At 40.5% G+C, this 22,671-nt stretch overlaps 1 protein-coding gene across 1 annotated transcript in view; it reads left to right on the plus strand.

Annotated features, from left to right (window-relative positions):
- The first annotated feature begins 6,283 nt into the window (after window positions 1-6,283).
- Window positions 6,284-22,671, plus strand: part of rd3 (retinal degeneration 3, GUCY2D regulator) — a 36,933-nt gene continuing 20,545 nt past the window's right edge. Inside the window, exons 1-2 of the mRNA XM_047388647.1 lie at window positions 6,284-6,465; window positions 9,488-9,801. Coding sequence (XP_047244603.1) covers window positions 9,512-9,801 — 290 coding nt within the window. The 5' untranslated portion in view covers window positions 6,284-6,465; window positions 9,488-9,511. The remainder of the gene's footprint in view (window positions 6,466-9,487; window positions 9,802-22,671) is intronic.

Consider the following 22,671-nt stretch of genomic DNA (forward strand, 5'->3'; position numbering starts at 1 on the left):
AAATCGTTAAGCAACACAGTCTAAATGAGGCACACAGTACTGCAAAGAATCATGAACTACTGAGTTTTGTTCACATGGGTACAAAAATAGTTGCTAGAGGGGGTTGCTAGAAACATCCCTACATATATTTAAACCAACACTTTTGACTTGAATTATTTGAAGGTTTAGTTTTGTTTTCAGCTTTTTGCTTGAGTTTTTTTGCTGTTTGGTTCCTTTTTCATAAAACTATAAATAAAACTTTTTGGTTTTATCAGGGCTTTAGTGGATTTTAATGAAAACTATTATTTATTATCATTACAGATTTATTTTGAAATCGGAATGTATTCAAACTATAATTTTCAGTATGCTTCCTGAATAAAAGATGAACTTATCATAAGGCAACACATCTTCACCAGGTGGGCCAATAAATATGGAGGGTACTGAAAGTAAAAATTCACTGCCAGAAAAATCTACTAGTGAGCTTTCAGACAATTAAGATATGTAGTTCAAGGCCAGGGTAAATAATTAAGATGAAAGATTATCACATAAATGTGTTATTTACAGACAGAATAATGCATATTGTGAGATCTGTGCATAAAATGTATTAAAGAAGAACAAGTGAACATTAAAGTTTTATTTCCCTTTAACTGAAGAAAGGATAACTATTTTACATAGCAAAGAAAAAAGACAAGTCATTAAGTGTGTGTGTTGTGCTGTGCTAATCATGTGACTGTTACTCAGTGAGCCTCAGTGTTGAGTGCACAAAACTCAAAATGTGCGTGTCTACATGATCTCAACTGGCCTAAAAATGAACAATGTTCACATTCATCTGCGTTTGCAGCCATCCACAATACTTCACTGCCTGTTCCTTTGCTTAAGGGGCCTTATTGTCTTTTAATGTGCTTCTCAAGGAGTCCTGCTGGGACTGAGATCCACCTCTGTTTCTCATTCTCCGTTTTGACAGTTCAGCATGAGGGATGAGTTCAAGCATGTGTGCAGTTTTGTTTGTGGAGCAGTTAAAGCCAAATGCTATTTGTTTGATCAAGTCTTTTTGAGGTATTTATTTCAAGAATGTGATGTCTCAGTTTCCTAAATAGGAAACTTAATTCCTGCTGTCTCTTTGTATCCACACAAAAACTGTGCAAAAACACTCGTACTGCATGTTATAATGCTTTTGTAGAGATGATAAAAAAGAGCCTTTTGTAGATTTTTATGAGGGCTTTAGCAGCTGAGATGGTGTTTTTGTCCCCCCCCCCCCCCCCCACCTAGTGGTGCATTTGAGTAGTGCAACGTCACGGAGGTAGGAAGAATTAACTTTTTAAGAAAATATTTCCTTTTAAATGTAAAAAAAGGAACACGAAGATGAAAGCAGAAACTAGTAAATATGTCATAAGACAAAAAAAATTTATTTCAATAAATTATGAATGTGGAAAACAATTATAATCAGTAATAAAGCAAATACAATTATAATAAGAGAGTTTTTTCTATTTTTATCTGATAGCACTGAATAAAATCCTGGGGCGTCATGTGACTCAGTGGTAGAGCAGACGCATCATATGCTCAGCATATGGTTAAAGCAGCTTTCGGGTTTGATTCCCATCCCCAGACCATTTGCTGTATGTCTTCCCCTTCTTTCTCCATCCCTACGTCCTGTCCAGCTGCTAATGAATATAGGCCAGTGGTGCCAAAAATGCAAAACAAAAAAATGAATAAAAATGTGCAAGAAATTAATGACATTTTAGAAAATATATTGGAATAGTTTTTGAAAAATATTAAAATCAGTTTGTTTATGCAGCACAATTTAGACCAAAAGTCATCCTAAGGCACTAAACTATCTGACCCAATTTGATAATGATCATTGTGATGATCCTGTGACCTCACAGGATGATGCATCTTGCTCTTGCAGTTGTTTTTTACTCTCTGGCAATCAATAGCCTTATGTTCCTCGGACTCACTGATCCACTCACATAATGGTCATTAAAGGGTTTGTTCTATCAGAAAAAAATGCATGCAACCTTTAACAGTAAAAATATATATGACAAATATTACAGTAATGTTAAGCTGCTGGCAATGAAAGCATGATATCTGAGGCTCCTGTTAACATGGTGATAATTTGTCATCTGCAATAACTGATAATAGATGTTTTCAGAACATGTTTTCCCAGCTGATAGATAAGTTGTTCACATAAATGAAACGGTTGTTTAGCGTCAGAGGCCGATGTGGTCCTTGTAGAGTGGATAGCAAAATAAAATAAAAAATAATTTATTAGTGGAGAAAAGGTAAACAATTGGGCTTTTTGTTAATAACATGTCTTTAATTTCATTGCTTGTTGAAGTTGGCTTGCTCACTTCGTTTTGAATCAACAGTGAAAACAAGGAAGAGCTCTGTGCCGTTGCACACAACGCTTCTCAATGTATAGAGAAACAGAGCAGCTAAAACAACAATGCACCACAAACTTCTTTATCATTCAGTAGGGAATCAGGCCTAAAAACTGCACATCATCAGTGGCGATCTTTGCATAAATGATGCCCTGGGCCAGCTCCTTCTTCAACCAACCAATGCAAAACCAAACACACTATGTAACAGAAAGACAGACCGATGTTTTAAAACATCCCTAAACACTATAAATACTTCAGATCGGTTCGACTAGTTTATTACATGTCCTTTACACACTAGTCTCAATATTAGGTGGTCATGAAGCCAAGAAACCATCTACAGTTCTTCTTTTCAACTAGAGTTTGTGTAAATTGGTTGTCATTGGGTACTCCTGCTTCCTCCCACAGTCCAAAGACATGCCTGTTAGGTTAATTGGTCACTCTAAATTGCCCTTAGGTGTATGAATGAGTGTGTGCATGGTTGTTTGTGTGTTGCCCTGCGATGGACTGGCGACCTGTCCAGGGTGTACCCTGCCTCTGGAGATAGGCACCAGCTCTGCCGCGACCCACTATAGAATAAGCGGTAGAAAATGACTGACTGACATTTACACAAATCCTCAGCTACAAATCAGACACCAATATCAGTGTCATCAGCTGTCCATGGTGTGCATCATCGTTTTTGTACAACTTTCACTTAGTGTTTTTCCTTCTTCTCAGCCTCATGGCAATCCCTGGTAAAGCTATAATCTCCAAAATGAATAACAGCAACTCCACAACCATAATTAATTATAGTGAATTTTGGTCAGGGGTCACATATTTTATATCAGATGTATTTCCAGCGTTCCAGGAATGAAAAGCAAACAACACAGCTTCAGCTTCATCAGATTCTCTGTAGTTAATAATCCAAGGGGCACAGGGTGAAGGTATAAACATGCGACAATGTGAGATGTAGCGACATGCATCTTATCACGTAGCCAAAAGAATTGAATAACATCAGTGCTGGTGCACTCTAACGTGCAGGTTAGAGGATTAAGATTGTCATCTGTTTGGATTACAGAGTGTGCTTATCTGCCCATCTGTCACCTTCAGGGTGAGACAGCCTTTCTTTTACCTGCCCATTATTTACTTTTACAGACACAGAGAATTCCTTTATTACTGTCTTCAAACTTAAAGATATATATATACATTAAGTTAATACCCCTTTAAGCAATTTGTAAAAACCCAGATAATGATTTCACTGCTTTGTAAAATTCTAATAACAGCAAAATACCTTGTGAAGATGCTGTTTGAAGTAGGAATAAGAGTTTCACACATAATGAAACAGGTTTTGTACCGACACGGACTGGAAGGGCAGTCAGTGAGAAAGAATCCATTACTCCAAAAGCAACAGGAAATGCAGGGTAACAGTTTACAAATGCAGTCAGGAACAAAGTTTGGGAATATTTCATGTGGCCAGATGAAGCTAAAATTTTTAAGTTTGGACATGATGACCATTGTTACATTCAGAGGAAAAAGGGAGGAGATGCAAGCCTAAGAATAGCACCAAAACTGCGAAGCATGGTGGTGGCAGCATCATGTTGTGTGGGTGTTTTGCTACAGGAGAGAAAGGTGCACTTCAGAGAATAAATGGCATCATGAGGAAAGAACAATATGTAGAATATACTTAAACACCGTCTAAAGACATTAACCAGAAAGTTAAAGCTCTGGCACAAATTAGACTTTTAAATGAACAATGACCCTAAGCATACTGATGAATTGCTTACAAAGTGGCTTAAGGACAACAAATTCAATGTTTTCGAGTGGTGTTTACCGAACCCGGATCTCAGTTTCAAAGTAAATTTGTAGTCACAGCTGAACATGTAGCCTACAAACCTGATTCAGTTACAGCAGAATGGGCCAAAATTCCTGCAAACTATTACTAAAGTTTGTGGAAAGATACCCAAACTGTTCTGAATGTGAAAAATGTTAAAAATATTTCTCTAACAATACAAATCCCTAATCATTCTCTAGTTTATTAGGGTTATTAAACAAAATTTTTATCAAGTCCACATTTTCTGTATTCAACTTTTTTCTTATATTAGTCTGATGTCTATGGTGTCTGTTTGCGTAGCATTTTATTTACAGCAGACCTGTTGCAGTTAGATAAGCTCATTAGGAGAGCCAGCTCTGTCCGAGTATGCTCCCTCGACCCAGTGCTGGTGGTGGGAGACAGAGGACCTCTGGTAAAAATAACATCACTGTTGGACAATGTCTCCGACCCCATGACAGAAGCTGCTGCAAAACTGGAGAGCTCGTTCAGTGAAAGACTGCTGCATCCAAGGTGTACAAAAGAGCATTATCGCAGGTCCTTCCTCCCAGCAGCTGCTAGACTTCATAACCATAACTGCTCCCAATAAACTCAACAGGTTTTCACATCCCTGCTGTAATTTGCAGTTTTTCCATTTCTTGTTAATAGTCTCTTTTGTTTTTATGTACAGATATACATGCACATTTTTAAATGATCTTACTTTAAGAATGATATTTTTTAATAAATGCAGAGTATTGTTTATTCTGTAAATGTTGTGTGAATCTTCATACTTTGACTTGCCTGTCACTTTGATGGTGGTACACCTGAATCTCGCCACTGTGGGACAATTCTATTCTATTCTATTCTATTCTATTTTTAAATTACATATTTTCAATAGCTGTAAGCAGGAAAGTTATCATAAATAACAGAAAAAAGGCTTGTAATAAATCCATATGATTTGTTTTACTTAGTGAATTGAGTTACTGAAATAAATGAACTTCTACAGAAAAAACCCCCCACTATAAATACATGGATACCTAACATCTAACTAATTTGCTAGACTTGAATGAGCTAAAAATGAATTATAAACATTTGCATGTTCTTTTTTATAAACTTGCGTGATATTTAAACAAATTTAAAAGTGAGTTTATCCAATGCAAGTGCAGCAATTAAAAATAGACCTGGTCTTACCAAACAACATTGTTAAGGGGGTCTTCTCATGGCTACTAGCCACAGTGAATGCCCTATTTCTGCCAGACTGCATTTTTAAGACACTGAAAACTACTGAGTCTTTGACCTTTTTTCTCAGATGCAGTTCAGTCAGGCTGGAAATAACCTTATGCATTCTGTTTATCTATATTTTACAACAAGAAACATTTTTCACAGTAAAACTGGGTGTTTTTTCCAGTGTTTTTCTACCTGTGGATGTTCCATGTGACTAATCAGAGTTCGGGGGTCACTCAGCCTTTTCTATACAATGAGAAAGAGGAGGAGGAGGTTTGTTTTGGCGAGGATGGGATTTAGATTTTCAGGTTACAGTGCTGAAAGAAATCGTTTGAGGTTAGTTACTCCCACCTACATGCAGAATAAAGCAACAAAACCTTGAAAACCACCTACACAACAAGTGCACATTCAGTCTGAATTCGATTATTTACATCACACACACACACACACACACACACACACATGTTTCCTGCAGCAGTTCACACGTTTCTGACCCTGCTGTAAACCATGCGGACCGCTGATGCTCAATACCTGTGAGAGGTTAATTCACACAGGGTGGCCTCTCACTGCTAAACTGAACCATCACCAGTTCATTCACTCCATCCTAAGAGCAACGTTTCTTTGATTTATGTCTCTCTGTCCACCTCACTGCTCGGCCCACTCGGTTCTCTCTCTATCTGCCTCTTCATCGCTCTCTAGATCCCTTACAGCTGATGGAGCTTATCATGGACAAATAGGCTTAGGAGCTTTGCTATGGCAACGGTGAATCATAAATTGCTACATAAGCACTTCATCAGGAGCCGTGATCTAATGCCTCCCCTTGGAGATGGTGCCCTCAACCTCCTGCAACAAGTAAAGGCAGGCCAGAGAGGCTCCTGGGAGGGGGAGAAGGAAGGGGAGGAGGAAGGGGAGGAGAGGTGGGGATAACATTGAGAGGGTGAAGGAGAGAAGCGAGAGAAACCATCTTTCCTCTGTCTCTGCTTTTCATTTAGACTGTTCAGCTGCCTCTCTGATGTGCGGAGCCCTTAACACTTTTCTTTCTTCTGTGATCTCGTTTCCACTGGAGCCTGACGCCAAACTTGAGAACAACAAGAACCGAAGGTAGGAAAAGATAGATTTCTGTTATAAATTATATTAACTAAATGCCACAAATGAAAGTATTCCATGTAATTTTTATGAAAACTGAGCGTAAAACGGAACTCTTTTATGAAAACTCACCCATTTCCAGTTTGGAGATGCAGTTTTAGAGTGAAAAAGATTATTTTACTCACAGAAAATCAAAAAAAAAAAGATGTATCAATTAATAACAATTACAATTTTGAGTTACTGTTTGAGCAAAAATATAAGTTGATGGATGGATGGATGGATGGGATGTGTATTTACTCATTTATTTATTCATATTTACTTCCTAAATTCAGAGAAAAATGTTCAAGATGTTATTAGTTGCCCCAGTTATGTATTTATTTATCTATTTATTATAATGATGAGAAGGAGAAGGAATCAGTCAGTCAGTCAGTCAGTCAGTCAATCAGTCATTTTCTACCGCTTATTCTATAGTGGGTCGCGGCGGAGCTGGTGCCTATCTCCAGCAGTCTATGGGCAAGAGGCAGGGTACACCCTGGACCAGTCGCCAGTCCATCGCAGGGCAATGGACTGGAGTAATCATTATTATCTTGATTTGGAAGCCATCAAATCACAAAAAGATTATTCATCTTCTCAACCGTTTGTTGACTAACTTAAAAAAAAAATCCCACTGAAGATGCAGGAAAGTGGTCGGTGCAGATTTTCAAATGACTTGAAATGAAAGGCCAACATGGCATCTAATGATCTAAAGCCATGTTGACGGGTCAGTCACCTTTCTGCTAAACCTGCAGCCCGCGGCACTAATCTCACATTGGCTGTTTGGAAACCTTCTTGCTGAACATGTTGAGGATAATCTGACCCGCAATCCCAAAAAAGTACAGCAGAGCGAAGCATGAACAGCAGCTGTGGTTCAGAAGAGAGAATTTGCATGTAGACAGATTGACAGAAGGTAAAAAGAGATGACAGGATTTAGAAAAATCTAAACCATTAAAAGTTACTGTTGACATGAAAAGATTGCTAGAGACTGCAGCAGGTGCTTCAAAACAACACATCTAGGAGGAGTTCATGCTTTTGTCTACTTATTTCGATTACATTGATAATTCACAAAAAGAAGCAGAGATTGTATTCTAGATATAGTCTGGCCCTGATTGCATTTTATTCAGTGTTCTTGATGAAAAACATGACCGATTACTGAAACCCTTACTGCTCTTTTTTCTTTTGCCAATCACAGAACAATCAGAGGCTGTAGCCCTTAACATCAAGCTCCACGGTGATCGGAGTACCTGATTAAATCTTCTGATCACAGTCATTACACATCAATCAGCTGCCTGCAATCCATGTTTTTATTTATTTATTTTCTCTGCTAACAAAAGACTCCCCATTGAATGGTTTGATTATGACTATGAGCAGATATGACACCTGTTGAAGAAAGAGCGGTGTAGAATTTCAATCAGTGTCCAGATAATTAAAACACATAAAGGTCATTAGATCTATTAGAATGATAGGAATAAACTATAAACTCCAAGAAAATTGTTTATTTCATAATTATTTATTCAAGAAATTGGTTATATAAAAGGTTTCATACTGATTTTGAATTATTTCTTCCAGTGACAAACCTTTTTATTTTATAAAGTATACAGCTTCAGTTGTTGTGATAACACTTCAAATGACATTAATTAACTGCAAAGAGCCTCACTGGCATAAAAATATTCATCATAAGCACAGGTGACGCTGTGATAGAGTCCAGCGGAAATCACTCTTCCTCTGTAAGCAGCAACCTGATTTGTATAATAGAGTGGCACATTTCCTTATAATTATTGTCATTTTGTCTTTCCAAAGCTTCAAGGAATCTTCACTTGGCATCAAAATGACCTCACATGAGCAGTAATTGCTGCAAGGGATATTAGCGCCCAAAATAACAGCGCTCCAAATTGATTAAGAACTTCATGGTCTGATGTTCAGGTGCAGGGGTAAAGGTTCTATGACACCACACAAGAAAAAGGTTCTGCCTGGAAAATATGTTAAGAACAAGCTGCAAGAGCTACAAAACCAAGGCTGCATGAACAAAATGAAGTCATTTTTATTCTAGCATCCCTAGGTTGGAAATAAATTTTTCTGTTTTTTATGGTGTATAAATAGGCTTTTAGGCTACAGAACATCCAAGAGTTTCAAAAAAGCACCAGGACTGTTATATTTTCCTTTTTTAGAAGTGTGCTACAAAATTGTGTTGCCACTGGTACATAGTTTGTTAAAGGTTTGCAGCAGGTGGGTATCTGCACTCACAGAGATTCGTTGACTCTTGGACCAGGGCAGCAAATAGGCCACTTCTGCCAAAATAAAACATGAAGGAGAGCAGGAAGTGTAAAAATGGAGTGCAAATGACTGCTCCTGCTTCTGATTGATTTGGACACGTGGAAATCGATTTGGCCCCAGCAGAAAAGGTGAGGACTATCCTGAATGCTTTGTTGTACCCACTGTGAGGCATCCTGATACAATCCATGTATGGAGTTTCAGAGGCTTATTCACCCTTCTTCCCAAAATACTGACATGACTGAAGATTGCAATCAAAAAAAGTCATCACAGCAGCTTCTTGAACCTGTGGTCAGTGCTGAGCTTTTGTAGGAAAGAAAAAGCTCAAAACTTGATATCCATCCTCCCAGAGGAAACTGCAGAACATTTAAAGTAGAGGGATCAACACATATATTCACATGATATGGATATATTTGCTATGAAAGCCTTTAAAAATCATTAAAAAAGGTTGTATCAGTTTTTTGTACCCATCAGAAACTGATAAAAATGAGAAAATACAACAGTAGAATATGAAGATACAAATGAGCTGACTTATCTATAAAACGTAATAAAAAAAATAACCAAAAACTTTAAAAATCCATCCATCCATCCATCCATCCATCCATCCATCCATCCATCCATCCATCCATCCATCCATCCATCCATCCATCCATCCATCCATCCATCCATCCATCCATCCATCCATCCATCCATCCATCCAGTTTAATTTTACATAATTGTTATCCTTTAGGAGACAGTGAAGGAGGACAGGGCCATGGCCTCGTGGTTCAGCTTGAATGAGCCCTATCAGCGGAGCCCCCGCAGGGATCCGGCCGACGTGGTCACCGACACCCTGATGATGGAGCTCAATTGGCAGCAGAAGGAAGCAGAGAGGCTGCAAAGGGAGAGGGAGAACGAGTACCGGCGCTTGAAGACCGGGGTAGATTACAGCTGGCTGGCCAGCACGCCTCGCTCCTCCTTCAACATCAGCACTGGGGAAAGACTGGGCCTGGAGGACCTTTGCTCCAAGGTGCCACCGTCCTGCTGTGGGCTGGTCATCCTCAAGTAAGGGAGACAAAAACACCACAAGAACTCTTAAACTGCTTTTTTTTTTTTTTTTTTAGCAATTTTAACGTAAGTAAGCAATCCACAATCTAATGCAACATCAGATATAGGTCTGATGATTGACTAAAACTTAATTGGTTATTTTGGTTAAAATGTGACGAAAACACTTACGGAAAGTAAAAATAGACTAAAGTAGAACACAATTTACAAAAAATAAAGAAAAAATAAAGAAGATTCTTGCAAAAGTCTGCAACTTTGCAAACTAACATTTCAAAAGATGCAAGGAACTGTATGATTTTTTTTCATATTTTGTTTTTATTTTTCTGAAAATTTGCATTTGTTTTCAGCCCCATAATTCAATGCTTTGCAGAAACAAGTTTAGGTGCAATTACAGCTACAGGTCTGTTGGAGTATGCCTCCATCACCTTTGGACCTACGGGGATGATTTTCTCTGTCCATTTTTCTTTGCAAAATAGCTCAAACTCAGTGAAATTGGATGGGGAGCGCCTGTAAATTATTCGTCAATTCTTGTGACAGAATTAACACATGAACATACTTTAACCCAAACCATTCCACTATGGCTCTTTTAACAGGTTGACTTCCAGGATCTCTGTCTTTAGCTCCATTAATCTCCCCATCAACTCTGACCATGTTCTCTGTCCCTGCTAAAATATGCTACAATACAGTATAATGCTGCCATGTTTCACTGAAGGGGTGGTGTCTTCAGGAAGATATGCAGAGCCAATTCTCTGCATCACCTGACCAGAGTAGCTTCTTCTAGATGTTAGCCGTTTCCCCTAAATACGTCTTATGGTTTTCTTTTGCCAACAGCTTTTTTTCATGCCACTTTTCTATAAGGCCATGTTTGTAGAGTGCTTGTCTAAAATATATATGTGCAACAGATTCTCCCACCTGAGCTGTGGATCTCTGCAGCTCCTGTAGAGTTACCATGAGTCTCTAGGCTGTTTCTCTGATCAGTGTTCTCCTTATCCTACCTGTTAGTTTAGGTAGATGCCCACGTCTTGGTACTCCAATTGTGCCACTCATGATGGTCCTGTGAGATATTCAAAGTTTGAGATAATGTTTTGTAACCTAACTGCTTTAAGCTTATCATGAACTTTCTCCATGGCCTTCTGTGTTCCTTGGTCTCCATGATGCTGTTTGTTCACTAATGTTCTCTAACAAACATTTCAGGCCTTCATAGAACAAATGGATTTATACAGGTATTAAATTGCAAACAGGTGGGCTCTATTTTTGGATTAACTGCGTTGGATTTTATTTTGGGGTATCAGAAGGGGTTGAAAGCATTTGCTTCAAACACTACTCAGATTTGTACTTATAAGAACTTTTAAATTTCTTTCCACATCCCAGTTTAGCATGAAATCCCAATAAAATATGTCAAAGTTAGAGGTTGCAACATGTCAAAATGCAAAATTTGAGGGAATACATTTGCAAGACACTGTAAGTACGGTTTTTTACCAGTTCAACAATTATTTTTTTCTTTCAGCATTAGGATCTTATTTAGTCCTGTATGACTGCATAAGGTCTACAGTTTCTTATAAAAATTCAACTACTGCCCACAGTGTGCTGTTAACAGGCAAAAATACCTTTTTAATCTGAAATCAAATGTAGCGCAATAAGACCTTAAAGCATGATATAAAATGTGTCAAAAGCACTCAACTTGTGAGATTGGAGTGTTTGAAATCAAGATGACTAATTATTTTATGTTGTAAAAAGACCATTGCACAAAAATCATGCACTTAGCTGACAAAAACCACCTTCGTAATGGATCTGTCAAAAAGATATGTGCTTTCAGTTAAAAGTATAACTAAAAGCCATAAAATCAAGATGTTAATGTCTTTTTAGCTTGTTTGAAAACAGAACCATGTCTAATCTAATTGAACTAATGGATCTCAGTTTCCTAAAATCCTTAGTTTAATCTTTAATAGTAAACATTTTAAGGAAATATATGTTTGAAATTGAATTCAACTTAATATATACAGCCAATCGCTCAATATGAACAGGGACACACCTTCAGCAATATGTGATATATTATATAGTATGGACCATTGTTACACAGCTTTAAAGGACTCATATCATGCTGTTATCAGGGCTGCTCTGGGTTTTTCGGATCATTATCTGATCCACCTCATCCCAACCTACAGACAGAGACTAAGAGCTTCCAAACCCAAGGTTCACACTGTTAAGAAGTGGACTGAGGAATCAAAGCAGATGCTACAGGCCTGCTTTGAATGCACAGACTGGACTGTTTTTGAAACCTCAGCCACTGACTTAAACTAACTAACTGATGTGGTCACATCATACATCAGTTTCTGTGAGGACATGTGTGTGCAGACCAAGACCTTCTGCACCTTTGGGAACAATAAGCCATGGTTTACTCCACACCTCAGGAATCTGCGCAGGGAAAAGGAAGAAGCTCACAGCAGTGCAGATTGGGCGCGGTACACGCAGGCCAGGAACAAACTAACAAAAGAGATCAAAGCAGCTAAGAGAAGATATAGTGAGACGCTTAAGAACAGCCTTTCTACTGGTGACACTTCAGCTGTATGGACTGGTCTGAGAAACCTGACTGCCTACAAGAGCCCCTCCACCCATCGTGAACAGAGTCGTCTCCTGGCCAACCGTCTAAATGGCTTCTACAGCAGACATGACAAGAAGCCATTCACACCTCAAATCATCTCCTCCACATCCCATTCAGGAACAAAGTCCTCCCATAAAGTAACCAACCCCCCACCATCAGATCCTCTGCCTGCATTAAAGATCTCCCAGGAAGATGTAAACAGGCTCTTTCAGCGCATGAAAACAAAGAAAGCTGGAGTACCAGATAACGTCTCCCCATCATGTCTGAAAGCCTGCGCACATCAACTTGCTCAGATCCTCACAAGGATATTCAACAAGTCACTGGAGAAATGTGAGGTCCCCTCCTGCCTCAAACGATCCACCATCATCCTGGTTCCCAAGAAACCCACCATCGTAGGATTAAATGACTACAGGCCTGTAGCCCTGACGTCTGTGGTCATGAAATCCTTTGAGCGGCTGGTGTTGAAGCACCTGAAAGACATCACAGGCCCCCTGCTGGACACCCTGCAGTTTACCGAGCAAACAGGTCGGCAGATGATGCTGTTAACTTAGGTCTACACTTCATCCTGCAACACCTCGACCGTCCAGGGACGTACGCCAGGATCCTGTTTGTAGACTTCAGCTCGGCCTTCAACACCATCATACCAGACATCCTCCACCAGAAGCTCAACCTGCTCAACGTCCCAGCCTCCACCTGTCAGTGGATCAACAGCTTCCTGACAGACCGACAGCAGCAGGTGAGACTGGGGAGCATCTTCTCCCGAACCAGATCAATAAGTACTGGTGCCCCCCAGGGGTGTGTTCTATCCCCACTCCTCTTCTCTCTGTACACAAATGACTGCACCTCATCGGACTCGTCCGTGAAACTCCTTAAGTTTGCAGATGACACCACTGTCATTGGACTGATCCAGGACGGTGATGAGTCTGCATACAGACAGCAGGTGGATCGGCTGGTACACTGATGCGGTCAGAACTACCTTGAACTGAACCCACTCAAGACTGTGGAAATGGTGGTGGACCTTCAGAAAACACCACCCCCATACACCCCCCTCACCATCCTCAACAACACTGTATCGGCCGTGGACCACTTCAGGTTCTTAGGAACCACCATCTCTGAGGACCTGAGATGGTCTTCACACATAGACACTGTTCGAAAGAAGGCCCAACAGAGACTGTACTTCCTGAGGCAACTCAAGAAGTTCAACCTTCCACAGGAGCTGCTGGTCATCTTCTACATTGCCATCATTCAGTCTGTCCTGTCTTCATCCATCTCAGTGTGGTTTGGCTCATCCACAAAACAGGACAGGTCCAGACTGCAACGAATAATCAGGACTGCAGAGAGAATAATCAGGGCTGACCTTCCCTCCATCCAGGACTTATACAGGTCTAGGGTCAGGAAAAGAGCTGCTAAAATCTCTGCAGACCCCACACACCCTGCACATAAACTGTTTAGAGTTTTACCTTCAGGCCGTCGCTACAGAGCATTGTTCACTAAAACCAGCCGCCACAAAGACAGTTTCTTCCCCCAGGCTGTTTCTCTGATGAACATTCAATAGAGTACAAAACAACAGCATACAGATGTTGCAAATGCAACTTTTCTATTAGATATGTGTATATTGTATATTGTAAATTGTAAATTTGTATATTCTGTAATGCAAAAACAGAACAAAAGAGCAAAGTGTACCGGAGTCAAATTCCTTGTTTGTATGTACGAACTTGGCAATAAAGCTGATTCTGATATTAATGGCACAAGTAGCTCTGTCTGTGGCTTTTTCCAGGAGAGAGAAACAACTAAAACCAGAAGCACTGAGCCAGGGATGTCTTCTATAAAACAGAAAAATAAAGAGACATAGTTTATTAAATTAATAGCTACTGTATAGCGATGGCTTCTTTCAGGAAAGAGACACAGAAGCACTGAGCCATTTTCCTGAAGAGAAAAACAACAAACCACCATCTTGTGTTAAATGTGTTTGTGTAAAATGGGTTAAAACATTTCAAGTACCCTATAAATAAATGTGATGTTTTGTCAATGTTTTTATTTTAGTTCTTAGAGTACTTACCTTACTCATGTTACTCAGACACAAGTATTTACTCCAGAAGTGACAAAAAAAGACTTGTTCCCATAATTGCTCACTGAAATTAACTCTTTTTTTGTACTGATGATGTACAAAAAAATCCAGGCATGTATTCTTTGCATAAACAAAAACATTTTAAGTAACTCTAAGCGTGGTCATCAATTGCAGATTACTTAAAGAAACTGATCATTCTGGCTCTCGTCTGTGTCATCCAGCACATCTCCGATGTTTAATCTGCAGCAGAGATGTTCTGAGCTCACCTCACCAGCTGTTCTTGGAAAGTTGCTGCAGGTCTACAGTTTCTTATAAAAATTCAACTACAGCCCACAGTGTGCTGTTAACAGGCAAAAAGACCTTTTTAATCTGAAATCAAATGTAGCGCAATAAGACCTTAAAGCATAATATAAAATGAGTCAAAAGCACTCAACTTGTGAGATTGGAGTGTTTGAAATCAAGATGGCTAAGTATTTTATGTTGTAAAAAGACCATTGCACAAAAATCATGCACTTAGCTAGACAAAAACCACCTTCGTAATGGATCTGTCAAAAAGATATGTGCTTTAAAAGTATAACTAAAAGCCATAAAATCAAGATGTTAATGTCTTTTTAGCTTGTTTGAAAACAGAACCATGTCTAATCTAATTGAACTAATGGATCTCAGTTTCCTAAAATCCTTAGTTTAATCTTTAATAGTAAAAATTTTAAGGAAATATATGTTTGAAATTGAATTCAACTTAATATATACAGCCAATCGCTCAATATGAACAGGGACACACCTTCAGCAATATGTGATATATTATATAGTATGGACCATTGTTACACAGCTTTAAAGGACTCATATCATGCTGTTATCAGGGCTGCTCTGGGTTTTTCGGATCATTATCTGATCCACCTCATCCCAACCTACAGACAGAGACTAAGAGCTTCCAAACCCAAGGTTCACACTGTTAAGAAGTGGACTGAGGAATCAAAGCAGATGCTACAGGCCTGCTTTGAATGCACAGACTGGACTGTTTTTGAAACCTCAGCCACTGACTTAAACTAACTAACTGATGTGGTCACATCATACATCAGTTTCTGTGAGGACATGTGTGTGCAGACCAAGACCTTCTGCACCTTTGGGAACAATAAGCCATGGTTTACTCCACACCTCAGGAATCTGCGCAGGGAAAAGGAAGAAGCTCACAGCAGTGCAGATTGGGCGCGGTACACGCAGGCCAGGAACAAACTAACAAAAGAGATCAAAGCAGCTAAGAGAAGATATAGTGAGACGCTTAAGAACAGCCTTTCTACTGGTGACACTTCAGCTGTATGGACTGGTCTGAGAAACCTGACTGCCTACAAGAGCCCCTCCACCCATCGTGAACAGAGTCGTCTCCTGGCCAACCGTCTAAATGGCTTCTACAGCAGACATGACAAGAAGCCATTCACACCTCAAATCATCTCCTCCACATCCCATTCAGGAACAAAGTCCTCCCATAAAGTAACCAACCCCCCACCATCAGATCCTCTGCCTGCATTAAAGATCTCCCAGGAAGATGTAAACAGGCTCTTTCAGCGCATGAAAACAAAGAAAGCTGGAGTACCAGATAACGTCTCCCCATCATGTCTGAAAGCCTGCGCACATCAACTTGCTCAGATCCTCACAAGGATATTCAACAAGTCACTGGAGAAATGTGAGGTCCCCTCCTGCCTCAAACGATCCACCATCATCCTGGTTCCCAAGAAACCCACCATCGTAGGATTAAATGACTACAGGCCTGTAGCCCTGACGTCTGTGGTCATGAAATCCTTTGAGCGGCTGGTGTTGAAGCACCTGAAAGACATCACAGGCCCCCTGCTGGACACCCTGCAGTTTACCGAGCAAACAGGTCGGCAGATGATGCTGTTAACTTAGGTCTACACTTCATCCTGCAACACCTCGACCGTCCAGGGACGTACGCCAGGATCCTGTTTGTAGACTTCAGCTCGGCCTTCAACACCATCATACCAGACATCCTCCACCAGAAGCTCAACCTGCTCAACGTCCCAGCCTCCACCTGTCAGTGGATCAACAGCTTCCTGACAGACCGACAGCAGCAGGTGAGACTGGGGAGCATCTTCTCCCGAACCAGATCAATAAGTACTGGTGCCCCCCAGGGGTGTGTTCTATCCCCACTCCTCTTCTCTCTGTACACAAATGACTGCACCTCATCGGACTCGTCCGTGAAACTCCTTAAGTTTGCAGATGACACCACTGTCATTGGACTGATCCAGGACGGTGATGAGTCTGCATACAGACAGCAGGTGGATCGGCTGGTACACTGATGCGGTCAGAACTACCTTGAACTGAACCCACTCAAGACTGTGGAAATGGTGGTGGACCTTCAGAAAACACCACCCCCATACACCCCCCTCACCATCCTCAACAACACTGTATCGGCCGTGGACCACTTCAGGTTCTTAGGAACCACCATCTCTGAGGACCTGAGATGGTCTTCACACATAGACACTGTTCGAAAGAAGGCCCAACAGAGACTGTACTTCCTGAGGCAACTCAAGAAGTTCAACCTTCCACAGGAGCTGCTGGTCATCTTCTACATTGCCATCATTCAGTCTGTCCTGTCTTCATCCATCTCAGTGTGGTTTGGCTCATCCACAAAACAGGACAGGTCCAGACTGCAACGAATAATCAGGACTGCAGAGAGAATAATCAGGGCTGACCTTCCCTCCATCCAGGACTTATACAGGTCTAGGGTCAGGAAAAGAGCTGCTAAAATCTCTGCAGACCCCACACACCCTGCACATAAACTGTTTAGAGTTTTACCTTCAGGCCGTCGCTACAGAGCATTGTTCACTAAAACCAGCCACCACAAAGACAGTTTCTTCCCCCATGCTGTTTCTCTGATGAACATTCAATAGAGTACAAAACAACAGCATACAGATGTTGCAAATGCAACTTTTCTATTAGATATGTGTATATTGTATATTGTAAATTGTAAATTTGTATATTCTGTAATGCAAAAACAGAACAAAAGAGCAAAGTGTACCGGAGTCAAATTCCTTGTTTGTATGTACGAACTTGGCAATAAAGCTGATTCTGATATTAATGGCACAAGTAGCTCTGTCTGTGGCTTTTTCCAGGAGAGAGAAACAACTAAAACCAGAAGCACTGAGCCAGGGATGTCTTCTATAAAACAGAAAAATAAAGAGACATAGTTTATTAAATTAATAGCTACTGTATAGCGATGGCTTCTTTCAGGAAAGAGACACAGAAGCACTGAGCCATTTTCCTGAAGAGAAAAACAACAAACCACCATCTTGTGTTAAATGTGTTTGTGTAAAATGGGTTAAAACATTTCAAGTACCCTATAAATAAATGTGATGTTTTGTCAATGTTTTTATTTTAGTTCTTAGAGTACTTACCTTACTCATGTTACTCAGACACAAGTATTTACTCCAGAAGTGACAAAAAAAGACTTGTTCCCATAACTGCTCACTGAAATTAACTCTTTTTTTGTACTGATGATGTACAAAAAAATCCAGGCATGTATTCTTTGCATAAACAAAAACATTTTAAGTAACTCTAAGCGTGGTCATCAATTGCAGATTACTTAAAGAAACTGATCATTCTGGCTCTCGTCTGTGTCATCCAGCACATCTCCGATGTTTAATCTGCAGCAGAGATGTTCTGAGCTCACCTCACCAGCTGTTCTTGGAAAGTTGCTGCAGGTCTACAGTTTCTTATAAAAATTCAACTACAGCCCACAGTGTGCTGTTAACAGGCAAAAAGACCTTTTTAATCTGAAATCAAATGTAGCGCAATAAGACCTTAAAGCATAATATAAAATGAGTCAAAAGCACTCAACTTGTGAGATTGGAGTGTTTGAAATCAAGATGACTAAGTATTTTATGTTGTAAAAAGACCATTGCACAAAAATCATGCACTTAGCTAGACAAAAACCACCTTCGTAATGGATCTGTCAAAAAGATATGTGCTTTAAAAGTATAACTAAAAGCCATAAAATCAAGATGTTAATGTCTTTTTAGCTTGTTTGAAAACAGAACCATGTCTAATCTAATTGAACTAATGGATCTCAGTTTCCTAAAATCCTTAGTTTAATCTTTAATAGTAAAAATTTTAAGGAAATATATGTTTGAAATTGAATTCAACTTAATATATACAGCCAATCGCTCAATATGAACAGGGACACACCTTCAGCAATATGTGATATATTATATAGTATGGACCATTGTTACACAGCTTTAAAGGACTCATATCATGCTGTTATCAGGGCTGCTCTGGGTTTTTCGGATCATTATCTGATCCACCTCATCCCAACCTACAGACAGAGACTAAGAGCTTCCAAACCCAAGGTTCACACTGTTAAGAAGTGGACTGAGGAATCAAAGCAGATGCTACAGGCCTGCTTTGAATGCACAGACTGGACTGTTTTTGAAACCTCAGCCACTGACTTAAACTAACTAACTGATGTGGTCACATCATACATCAGTTTCTGTGAGGACATGTGTGTGCAGACCAAGACCTTCTGCACCTTTGGGAACAATAAGCCATGGTTTACTCCACACCTCAGGAATCTGCGCAGGGAAAAGGAAGAAGCTCACAGCAGTGCAGATTGGGCGCGGTACACGCAGGCCAGGAACAAACTAACAAAAGAGATCAAAGCAGCTAAGAGAAGATATAGTGAGACGCTTAAGAACAGCCTTTCTACTGGTGACACTTCAGCTGTATGGACTGGTCTGAGAAACCTGACTGCCTACAAGAGCCCCTCCACCCATCGTGAACAGAGTCGTCTCCTGGCCAACCGTCTAAATGGCTTCTACAGCAGACATGACAAGAAGCCATTCACACCTCAAATCATCTCCTCCACATCCCATTCAGGAACAAAGTCCTCCCATAAAGTAACCAACCCCCCACCATCAGATCCTCTGCCTGCATTAAAGATCTCCCAGGAAGATGTAAACAGGCTCTTTCAGCGCATGAAAACAAAGAAAGCTGGAGTACCAGATAACGTCTCCCCATCATGTCTGAAAGCCTGCGCACATCAACTTGCTCAGATCCTCACAAGGATATTCAACAAGTCACTGGAGAAATGTGAGGTCCCCTCCTGCCTCAAACGATCCACCATCATCCTGGTTCCCAAGAAACCCACCATCGTAGGATTAAATGACTACAGGCCTGTAGCCCTGACGTCTGTGGTCATGAAATCCTTTGAGCGGCTGGTGTTGAAGCACCTGAAAGACATCACAGGCCCCCTGCTGGACACCCTGCAGTTTACCGAGCAAACAGGTCGGCAGATGATGCTGTTAACTTAGGTCTACACTTCATCCTGCAACACCTCGACCGTCCAGGGACGTACGCCAGGATCCTGTTTGTAGACTTCAGCTCGGCCTTCAACACCATCATACCAGACATCCTCCACCAGAAGCTCAACCTGCTCAACGTCCCAGCCTCCACCTGTCAGTGGATCAACAGCTTCCTGACAGACCGACAGCAGCAGGTGAGACTGGGGAGCATCTTCTCCCGAACCAGATCAATAAGTACTGGTGCCCCCCAGGGGTGTGTTCTATCCCCACTCCTCTTCTCTCTGTACACAAATGACTGCACCTCATCGGACTCGTCCGTGAAACTCCTTAAGTTTGCAGATGACACCACTGTCATTGGACTGATCCAGGACGGTGATGAGTCTGCATACAGACAGCAGGTGGATCGGCTGGTACACTGATGCGGTCAGAACTACCTTGAACTGAACCCACTCAAGACTGTGGAAATGGTGGTGGACCTTCAGAAAACACCACCCCCATACACCCCCCTCACCATCCTCAACAACACTGTATCGGCCGTGGACCACTTCAGGTTCTTAGGAACCACCATCTCTGAGGACCTGAGATGGTCTTCACACATAGACACTGTTCGAAAGAAGGCCCAACAGAGACTGTACTTCCTGAGGCAACTCAAGAAGTTCAACCTTCCACAGGAGCTGCTGGTCATCTTCTACATTGCCATCATTCAGTCTGTCCTGTCTTCATCCATCTCAGTGTGGTTTGGCTCATCCACAAAACAGGACAGGTCCAGACTGCAACGAATAATCAGGACTGCAGAGAGAATAATCAGGGCTGACCTTCCCTCCATCCAGGACTTATACAGGTCTAGGGTCAGGAAAAGAGCTGCTAAAATCTCTGCAGACCCCACACACCCTGCACATAAACTGTTTAGAGTTTTACCTTCAGGCCGTCGCTACAGAGCATTGTTCACTAAAACCAGCCACCACAAAGACAGTTTCTTCCCCCAGGCTGTTTCTCTGATGAACATTCAATAGAGTACAAAACAACAGCATACAGATGTTGCAAATGCAACTTTTCTATTAGATATGTGTATATTGTATATTGTAAATTGTAAATTTGTATATTCTGTAATGCAAATACAGAACAAAAGAGCAAAGTGTACCGGAGTCAAATTCCTTGTTTGTATGTACGAACTTGGCAATAAAGCTGATTCTGATATTAATGGCACAAGTAGCTCTGTCTGTGGCTTTTTCCAGGAGAGAGAAACAACTAAAACCAGAAGCACTGAGCCAGGGATGTCTTCTATAAAACAGAAAAATAAAGAGACATAGTTTATTAAATTAATAGCTACTGTATAGCGATGGCTTCTTTCAGGAAAGAGACACAGAAGCACTGAGCCATTTTCCTGAAGAGAAAAACAACAAACCACCATCTTGTGTTAAATGTGTTTGTGTAAAATGGGTTAAAACATTTCAAGTACCCTATAAATAAATGTGATGTTTTGTCAATGTTTTTATTTTAGTTCTTAGAGTACTTACCTTACTCATGTTACTCAGACACAAGTATTTACTCCAGAAGTGACAAAAAAAGACTTGTTCCCATAACTGCTCACTGAAATTAACTCTTTTTTTGTACTGATGATGTACAAAAAAATCCAGGCATGTATTCTTTGCATAAACAAAACATTTTAAGTAACTCTAAGCGTGGTCATCAATTGCAGATTACTTAAAGAAACTGATCATTCTGGCTCTCGTCTGTGTCATCCAGCACATCTCCGATGTTTAATCTGCAGCAGAGATGTTCTGAGCTCACCTCACCAGCTGTTCTTGGGAAGTTGCTGCAGGTCTACAGTTTCTTATAAAAATTCAACTACAGCCCACAGTGTGCTGTTAACAGGCAAAAAGACCTTTTTAATCTGAAATCAAATGTAGCGCAATAAGACCTTAAAGCATAATATAAAATGTGTCAAAAGCACTCAACTTGTGAGATTGGAGTGTTTGAAATCAAGATGACTAAGTATTTTATGTTGTAAAAAGACCATTGCACAAAAATCATGCACTTAGCTAGACAAAAACCACCTTCGTAATGGATCTGTCAAAAAGATATGTGCTTTAAAAGTATAACTAAAAGCCATAAAATCAAGATGTTAATGTCTTTTTAGCTTGTTTGAAAACAGAACCATGTCTAATCTAATTGAACTAATGGATCTCAGTTTCCTAAAATCCTTAGTTTAATCTTTAATAGTAAAAATTTTAAGGAAATATATGTTTGAAATTGAATTCAACTTAATATATACAGCCAATCGCTCAATATGAACAGGGACACACCTTCAGCAATATGTGATATATTATATAGTATGGACCATTGTTACACAGCTTTAAAGGACTCATATCATGCTGTTATCAGGGCTGCTCTGGGTTTTTCGGATCATTATCTGATCCACCTCATCCCAACCTACAGAGACTAAGAGCTTCCAAACCCAAGGTTCACACTGTTAAGAAGTGGACTGAGGAATCAAAGCAGATGCTACAGGCCTGCTTTGAATGCACAGACTGGACTGTTTTTGAAACCTCAGCCACTGACTTAAACTAACTAACTGATGTGGTCACATCATACATCAGTTTCTGTGAGGACATGTGTGTGCAGACCAAGACCTTCTGCACCTTTGGGAACAATAAGCCATGGTTTACTCCACACCTCAAGAATCTGCGCAGGGAAAAGGAAGAAGCTCACAGCAGTGCAGATTGGGCGCGGTACACGCAGGCCAGGAACAAACTAACAAAAGAGATCAAAGCAGCTAAGAGAAGATACAGTGAGAAGCTTAAGAACAGCCTTTCTACTGGTGACACTTCAGCTGTATGGACTGGTCTGAGAAACCTGACTGCCTACAAGAGCCCCTCCACCCACCA

This window comes from Girardinichthys multiradiatus, chromosome 15 (assembly GCF_021462225.1).
Source record: "Girardinichthys multiradiatus isolate DD_20200921_A chromosome 15, DD_fGirMul_XY1, whole genome shotgun sequence".
NCBI classification, from domain to species: domain Eukaryota; kingdom Metazoa; phylum Chordata; class Actinopteri; order Cyprinodontiformes; family Goodeidae; genus Girardinichthys; species Girardinichthys multiradiatus.